This window comes from Chiloscyllium punctatum, chromosome 18 (assembly GCF_047496795.1).
Source record: "Chiloscyllium punctatum isolate Juve2018m chromosome 18, sChiPun1.3, whole genome shotgun sequence".
Lineage (NCBI taxonomy): Eukaryota > Metazoa > Chordata > Chondrichthyes > Orectolobiformes > Hemiscylliidae > Chiloscyllium > Chiloscyllium punctatum.
In genome coordinates, this window is record NC_092756.1 from 68,295,774 (window position 1) to 68,304,451 (window position 8,678).

The following is an 8,678-nucleotide window of genomic DNA, read 5'->3' on the forward strand; positions in this document are numbered from 1 at the left end:
AAGCTTCCACAGCACTCTGTGCTAGAAAATTCCAAAGGTTCATCATCCTCCGAGTAAAAGAAAATTCTCCTCATCTCAGATCTAAAGTGACATCACACTTATTTTTGAACAGTTCCTCAACCGGGGGAAACATCTTAGCCACATCTACCCCATCTATCCAGCCTCAGGTGACTGTCTGTGTGGAGTTTGCACATTCTCATCGTGTCTGTGTGGGTTTCCTCCCACAGTCCAAAGATGTGCAGGTCAAATGGATTGGCCATTCTAAATCGCCCATAGTGTTAAATGCATTAGTCAGAGGGAATTGGTCTGGGTGGGTTACTCTTCGGAGGGTCAGTGTGGACTTGTTGGGCCAAAGGGCCTGTTTCCACACTGTAGGGAATCTAGTCTAAGCTGTAGTACTCCAGCTGTGGCCTAATGAATTATATGCAGCTCCATCATACTCTCTTTGCTCTAGTCTTCAATACCTTCACTAATAAAGTTATGTATCACGTATGTCTTCTTAACTACCTGATTCCACCTGACCTGCTACATTTAAGAACCTATGGACATGACACACCAAGGTCTCTTTCATCCTCTGTACATTCTATGATCTTATCATTTAATGTGTGCTCCTTCCCTATTTATTCCTACCAAAATGTATCACTTCAGAATTAAATTCCATTTCTTTTGTTCAGGCCATCTACCAGCTTTTCTACATTAGCCTATTGTGACAAGATGTTCTGTCTGGGTTCTCTTGAAAGCAAGTGTTTTAAACCTGGAACTCTGCACACAACAGTGTAGCTAGCTTTTTTTTAATTAGACAAAAGAAGAATGAACAAATGCATTCAAACTCACATAGACCAGGGGTTTGTAGATTTTGCTTTTAATTGGTGAGGCTGGAATTCTGGAAGAAGACACAGCTTTCTCTCTCTGTCTCAGCAAAAACTTGTGCTCTCTCCTTACTGCTGAGTTTGTATTTGAGGTTTTCTTTCTACTTGCTTTTGCCAAGGATGTTTAAGAGGCTGCTACACTGGAACAACTAATCAGTAGCAAATAATACATATATTTTTTTAAGTTTATTGATAGAGTTACAGTTAAGCCAATTTTATTTTATTTTGTCTATATTTTAACTGTAGTCTAAGAATAAAGTGTGTCTTGCTTAAAGCTTAGTAGTTTGATGAATTGAATTCCACCTGGAACACCGCCTTTACATTAGAAAAAGTTAGGGTTAAGGCTCTCACTGACATATTTTGAGGGAGTTTGGTCTTGTCTGTACTATAGTCTAAGGCTTTTCCCCTCGCTGTTTACCACATCACGGATTTTCATGCAAATTTACTGACCCGTACAATCATAATTACAGTACAAAAGCAAGGTACAGCTAATGAGGACAGCAGACTTTTCAAGAATGGTGGTTAAGATTTTAAAAAAGGCATTACAGATCAGTGAGTCTTACAGGTAAACTACTGGAGAAAATTCTGAAGAAGAGTTCTTTATTTAGAGAAATAACGTTTGATCAGGAATAGCCAGCATGATTCATCAAAGGAGCTCATGTCTAACAAATCTGGTTGAATATTTCAAATATTACAAATGTGTAGATGATGGTAGCACAATTCAGGTTCTTTGTTTTGTACAGACTTCATCAAAGCTTTTAGACAAGGTCCCGCATCTGAAATGGATAAAGGAGGTAAAAGCACAGGGGATCCAGGGTAACTTGGCACATTGGATCAAAACTGAAAATGTATTGCTGGAAATGTGCAGCAGGTCAGGCAGCATCCAAGGAGCAGGAGAATCGACGTTTCGGGCATGAACCCTTCTTCAGGAATGAGGAAAGTGTGTCCAGCAGGCTCAGATAAAAGGTAGGCAGGAGGGACTTGGGGGAGGGACGTTGGAAATGCGATAGGTGGAAGGAGGTCAAGGTGAGGGTGATAGGCCGGAGTGGGGGTGGAGCGGGGAGGTCAGGAAGGAGATTGCAGGTTAGGAAGGTGGTGCTGAGTTCAAGGGATTTGACTGAGACAAGGTGGGGGGAGGGGAAATGAGGAAACTGGAGAAATCTGAGTTCATCCCTTGTGGTTGGAGGGTTCCTAGGCGGAAGGTGAGGCGTTCTTCCTCCAACCATCGTGTTGCTATGGTCTGGCGATGGAGGAGTCCAAGGACCTGCATGTCCTTGATGGAGTGGGAGGGGGAGTTGAAGTGTTGAGCCACAGGGTGGTTGGGTTGGTTGGTCTGGGTGTCCCAGAGGTGTTCTCTGAAACGTTCCGCAAGTAGGCGGCCTGTCTCCCTAATATAGAGGAGGCCACATCGGGTGCAGTGGATGCAACAAATTATGTGTGTGGAGGTGCAGGTGAATTTGTGGCGGATATGGAAGGATCCCTTGGGGCCTTGGAGGGAAGTAAGGGGGGGAGTTGTGGGCGCAAGTTTTGCATTTCTTGCGGTTGCAGGGGAAGGTGCCGGGATTGGAGGTTGGGTTGGTGGGAGGTGTGGACCTGACGAGGGAGTCACGGAGGGAGTGGTCTTTTCGGAACATTGATAGGGGAGGGGAGGGAAATATATCCATGGTGGTGGGGTCCGTTTGGAGGTGGCAGAAATGACGGCGGATGATACGCTGTATATGGAGGTTGGTGGGGTGGTAGGTGAGGACCAGTCGGGTTCTGTCCTGGTGGCTGTTGGAGGGGCAGGGCTCAAGGGCGGAGGAGCGGGAAGTGGAGAAGATGGGGTGGAGGGCATCGTCGATCACGTCTGGGGGGCTATTGCGGTCTTTGAAGGAGGAGGCCATCTGGGTTGCACGGTATTGGAACTGGTCCTCCTGGGAGCAGATGCGGCGGAGACGAAGGAATTGGGAATACGAGATAGTGTTTTTACAGGGGGTAGGGTGGGAGGAGGTGTAGTCTAGGTAGCTGTGGGAGTCGGTCGGTTTATAGTAAATGTCCGTATTGATACGGTCGCCCGAGATAGAAATGGAAAGGTCTAGGAAGGGGAGGGAGGAGTCTGAGTCGGTCCAGGTAAATTTGAGGTCGGGGTGGAAGGTGTTAGTAAAGTGGATGAACTGTTCAACCTCCTCGTGGGAGCACGAGGCAGCGCCGATACAGTCATCGATGTACCGGAGGAAAAGGTGGGGGGTAGTGCCAGTGTAGCTGCGGAAGATGGACTGTTCCACATATCCTACGAAGAGGCAGGCCTAGCTGGGGCCCATGTGGGTGCCCATGGCTACTCCTTTGGTTTGGAGGAAGTGGGAGGATTGGAAAGAGAAGTTGTTGAGGGTGAGGACCAGTTCAGTCAGTCGAAGGAGGGTGTCAGTGGAAGGGTACTGGTTGGTACAGCGGGAAAGGAAGAAGCGGAGGGCTTTGAGTCCTTCGTGATGGGGGATGGAGGTGTACAGGGACTGGATGTCCATGGTGAAGATAAGGTGTTGGGTACCGGGGAAGCGAAAATCATGGAGGAGGTGGAGGGCGTGGGTGGTGTCCCGAACGTAGCTGGGGAGTTCTTGGACTAAGGGGGACAGGATCGTGTCAAGGTATGCAGAGATGAGTTCGGTGGGGCAGGAACAGGCTGAGACAATGGGTCGGCCGGGGCAGTCAGGTTTGTGGATTTTGGGCAGGAGGTAGAAACGGGCGGTGCGGGGTTGTGGGACTATGAGGTTGGAGGCGGTGGATGGGAGATCCCCTGAGGTGATGAGGTTGTGAATGGTCCGGGAGATGATGGTTTGGTGGTGGGAGGTGGGGTCATGGGGAGGAGGTGTCCGTGAGCTGGCGTTTAGCCTCAGCGGTGTAAAGGTCGGTGCGCCAAACTACTACTGCGCCTCCCTTGTCTGCAGGTTTGATAGTGAGGTTGGGGTTGGAACGGAGGGAGTGGAGGGCTGCATGTTCCGAGGGTGAGAGGTTGGAGTGAGTGAGAGGGGTGGAGAAGTTGAGACGGTGAGTGTTGCGACGGCAGTTGGCTATGAAGAGATCGAGGGCAGGTAAGAGGCCAGCACAATGTCCAGGTGGATGGGGTGTGTTGCAGGCGGGAGAAGGGGTCGTCAGAGGGTGGATGGGAATCCTGGTTGAAGAAGTAGGTGCGAGGCGAAGGCGGCGGAAGAATTGTTCGAGGTCACGCCGCGTGTTGAACTTGTTAATCCAGGAGCGTAGGGGAATGAAAGTGAGGCCTCTGCTGAGGACTGATCTTTCATCCTCAGACAGGGATAGTTCTATAGGGATGGTGAAAACACGGCAGGACTGGGAGCTAGAGCTTGGTGTGGGGCTGGAGCTGGGAGTGGGGGCGGGGTTGGGTGTGGGGCCGGGGACGGAGATCGGCATGTGGACGGGGTTGGGCATTGGGGCGGGGACGGAGATCGGCGTGGGGCGGGGTTAGGCGTGGTGACAGAGATCGGCGTGAGGGCGGGGTTAGGCGTGGTGACGGAGTTCGGCGTGGGGGCGGAGCTAGGCATGGTGACAGAGATCGGCGTGGGGGCGGAGACACATGCGGCGGGGTGGTCGTACAGGTTAGTGATGTCACTGGGGGCGAAAGTGGCTGTGGCAACGACAGAAACGGTGTTATTCTCAATAGCCGCGGAGGCCACAAATCTGTCGGCGATGGTCTTCCTGGCGTCGTGGAGGCAGTTCTCATCTTCACTGTAGCTCAACACTTCAACTCCCCCTCCCACTCCATCAAGGACATGCAGGTCCTTGGACTCCTCCATCGCCAGGCCATAGCAACACGACAGTTGGAGGAAGAACGCCTCATCTTCCGCCTGGGAACCCTCCAACCACAAGGGATGAACTCAGATTTCTCCAGTTTCCTCATTTCCCCTCCCCCCACCTTGTCTCAGTCAAATCCCTTGAACTCAGCACCACCTTCCTAACCTGCAATCTCCTTCCTGACCTCTCCGCCCCCATCTTCACTCCGGCCTATCACCCTCACCTTAACCTCCTTCCACCTATCGCATTTCCAACGCCCCTCCCCCAAGTCCCTCCTCCCTACCTTTTATCTGAGCCTGCTGGACACACTTTCCTCATTCCTGAAGAAGGGTTCATGCCCGAAACGTCGATTCTCCTGCTCCTTGGATGCTGCCTGACCTGCTGCGCTTTTCCAGCAACACATTTTCAGCTCTGATCCCCAGCATCTGTAGTCCTCACTTTTTCCACATTGGATCAAAAATTGGCTTAGTGGCAGGAAACAGAGGGTGGTGGTAAAAGATTGTTTGTATGACAGAAGGTCAGTGTCCAGTAGCATACTGAAGAGATTAGTGCTGGATCCCTGATTGTTCTTGATATATATAAACAATGTAGATGAGAATACAAGGGGAATGATGAGAGTATGGGGGGAATGATAAGTAGGTTTGCGATTGGCACAAAAATCAGCTGGGTGGTTAACCGTGAAAGAGAAGGCTTTAAGGGGGTTACAGGAGGATATATTGGTCAGATCGGTGACTGTTGGAAGGCTTGTCCATAAATCCCTGAAAGTGGCAGGCCAAGGTAAAAAGGTAATTAACAACTTGCCTTTAAATCAGTCAAGACATAGATTATAAAAACAGGGAAGTTATACTGGAGTTGCATAAGACTTTGGTTAGACTACAGCTGGAGTACCACTGCAATTTTAGTCTCCCCACTAAATGAAGCATATGATTGCATTGGAGGAGGTGCAAAGGAGATTTACCTGAATGCTGGAGTAGAGAAGGTTGAGAGGGAAACCTGATAGAGCTGTATAAAATTGAATGGGACATGGTGAACAGAATGCAGCTGATCCTTTTAACCGAATGGTCAAATAGCAAGGGAACATAATTTTAAAGTGAGATTTAGAAGAGATCTAAGGAAAGATGTTTTCACCAGACAGTGGTGGGGTCTGGAATGCAGTGCTTGGCAGGGTAGTTAAGAGGTGTAACCTCACAACCTTTGAAAAGTTCATGGTTAAAAACTTCAAATGCCATAATATTCTATTGCTGAAAAATGGGACAAGTGTGGATTTAGTGTCACTTTTGCTAACTTCATACTTGATTTTCTGTACTACATAATTCTATTATTCCAATCCCCAGCCAAATTAGTTAAACTCTAACCAACTGCATCAGCTAACTTGCTTGCAAGGATGTTTTGGAATTTGTCAAAGAAAGTCTGTTTAAATCTGCTGTTTTTGTCCACTCACTTAAGCTGCCTATTTCTATCACCTTTTTGTGCTCTCACATTCCGACCTAACTTTGTGATTAACAGCAAACTAAGATCCATTACTGTCTCTTCGACCCGAAATGTTAACTCTCTCTCTCTCTCCATTAATGCTTCTTGACTTCTAAGTATTTCCAGCATTCTTCATTATTATTTCCAGACTTTCAGCATTCACATTATTTTGCTCTTGTATTTTTGTTTTTGTTAATAGTATATTTAGCAAACAGAAATACAAAGAGAGCTTTCACATGTTTGTGCCACGATACACTGTTATGGAAACAATCTCAGATACTGCAGCTAATGTTACCGTACCTCTTCATCCTGGAAGTTAACCTCCTCCTCAACCACCTGATCTTCCATCGCCTTCATTGTTGCAAACAACTGCAAGGCACTTACATCAGAATCAGTTGTATTGCTAAAAGCACAAAAGAGCAAGAAAGATTTCTTGAACAAATAAAAACCTGCAATTCCATAGAACATTTCATAATCCTAGGACACACCAAAGCTCTTCAATGCCAATTAAGTACTTTTGAAGGAGAGTTCTGTCAATGTTATAGTGTAATGTAATCCTAAATGCAACCTTCATCTCGCTCCCTCCCACCCATCCTTGCATCCCACTCCCTCCCCACCCATCCCATCCTGCTCCCCTCCCAATCTCACTTGCACCCCACACCATACGCCCCCATCCCGCTCTGACCTCACCTACTTCTCATCCCATTGTCTTCCTCCTCATCCTGCTCTCTCCCCATTTCACCCCAAACTACTCCCTCCCCGCAATCCCGCTCCCCCTCCAAACCTCCCCTCATCCCACTCCCTCCCAACCTATCCTGCTCCCTCCCCACCCACAATTCACCTCCCCATCCCACACCTCATCCTACACCGTCCCCCCTCATCCCACTACCTCTCAACTCTCATCTCATGCCCTCCCCACGCCCCCCCCATCCTGCTCCTTATGCACCCATGCCCCCCATTTTCCCACTCCTGACCTTTTGCAGTCTCATTTTGCTCTACCTCCCTTCACTTCCGTCCCAAAAGCTCCTCAACCCTCTCACCTCCTTCTCTCATCCCTCTCACCAACCTTTCCCTCTCTACTCCATTTTCCCTCTCCCCACCATTTTACTCACACCTCCCTTCACTACCCACCCATCCCCCAACCCTCTCATCCCTCTTTCTACCCCTTGTCACCTTCGCCTGCCCATTTCTCACACTCACCCCATTTCCATCAAGCCCAGTCCCTCTCTGCACCCACTGCGTTTACACTCTCTTCACCCCCCCAACCCCTCCCCTCACATCACCCCCCCTCATCACCCCCTACCCTCTCATCACCCCCTCCCCTCTCCCCACTCATCTCCCCTCTCCCCCTCCCTACTCAACAGCCCCCTCCCCTCCCCACTCATCACCCCGCTCTGCTCTCGTCCCTCCCCACTCATCACCACCCTCCCCTCTCCCCCTCCCCACTCATCACACCCTCCCCTCTCCCCCTCCCCACTCATCACACCCTCCCCTCTCCCCCTTCCCCACTCATCACAACCCTCCCCTCTCCCCCCTCCCCCCCTCCCCCCCCCTCCCCCACTCATCACACCCTCCCCTCTCCCCCTCCCCAATCATCACACCCTTCCCTCTCCCCCTCCCCACTCATCACACCCTCCCCTCTCCCCCTCCCCACTCATCACACCCTCCCCTCTCCCCCTCCCCACTCATCACCCCACTCCCCTATCCCCCCTCATCACCCCCCTCTCCTCTCCCCACACATCAACCCCCTCGCCTCTTCCCCCTCTCCTCTCCCCACTCATCACCCCCCCTCCCCTCTCATCACCCCCCTCCCCTCTTCCCCCTCTCATCACACCCCTCCCCTCTCCCCACTCATCACCCCCCTCCCCTCTCCCCCCTCCCCACTCATCACCCCCCACCCCTCTTCCCCCTCCCCACTCATCACCCCCCTCCCCTCTCCCGCCTCCCCACTCATCACCCCCCTCCCCCCCTCCCCACTCATCACCCCCCTCCCCTCTCATCACCACCCTCCCCTCTACCCCCTCCCCACTCATCACCCCCCCTCCCCTTTCATCACCCCCTCCCCTCTACCCCCTCCCCACTCATCACCCCCCTCCCGCCACCTCCCCACTCATCACCCCCTCCCCTCTTCCCCCTCTCCTCTCCCCACTCATCACCCCCCTCCCCTCTCCCCCCTCCCCACTCATCAACCCCCTCCCCACCCCCTCCCCTCTCCCCACTCATCGCCCCCCTCCCCTCTCCCCCCCTCCCCACCCCCTCCCCTCTCCCCCTCTCCCCACTCATCACCCCCCTCCCCTCTCCCCCCCTCCCCACTCATCACCCCCCTCCCCACTCATCACCCCCTCCCCTCTCCCCCCTCCCCACTCATCACCCCCCTCCCCACTCATCACCCCCCTCCCCTCTCCCCACTCATCACCCCCTCCCCTCTTCCCCCCTCCCCACTCATCACCCCCCTCCCCTCTCCCCCCCTCCCCACTCATCACCCCCCTCCCTCTCCCCCCTCCCCACTCATCACTCCCCCCTCTCCCCACTCATCACCCCCCCCACTTATCACCC

At 51.8% G+C, this 8,678-nt stretch overlaps 1 protein-coding gene across 1 annotated transcript in view; it reads right to left on the bottom strand.

The window, feature by feature from the left end:
- Nucleotides 1-6,859, bottom strand: part of dmc1 (DNA meiotic recombinase 1) — a 190,276-nt gene extending 183,417 nt beyond the window's left edge. Inside the window, exons 1-2 of the mRNA XM_072588265.1 lie at nucleotides 6,813-6,859; nucleotides 6,423-6,525 (exon numbers count right to left, since the gene is read on the bottom strand). Of these exons, the coding sequence (XP_072444366.1) occupies nucleotides 6,423-6,525; nucleotides 6,813-6,859 (150 nt within the window). The remainder of the gene's footprint in view (nucleotides 1-6,422; nucleotides 6,526-6,812) is intronic.
- Between the last annotated feature and the right edge of the window lie 1,819 nt (nucleotides 6,860-8,678).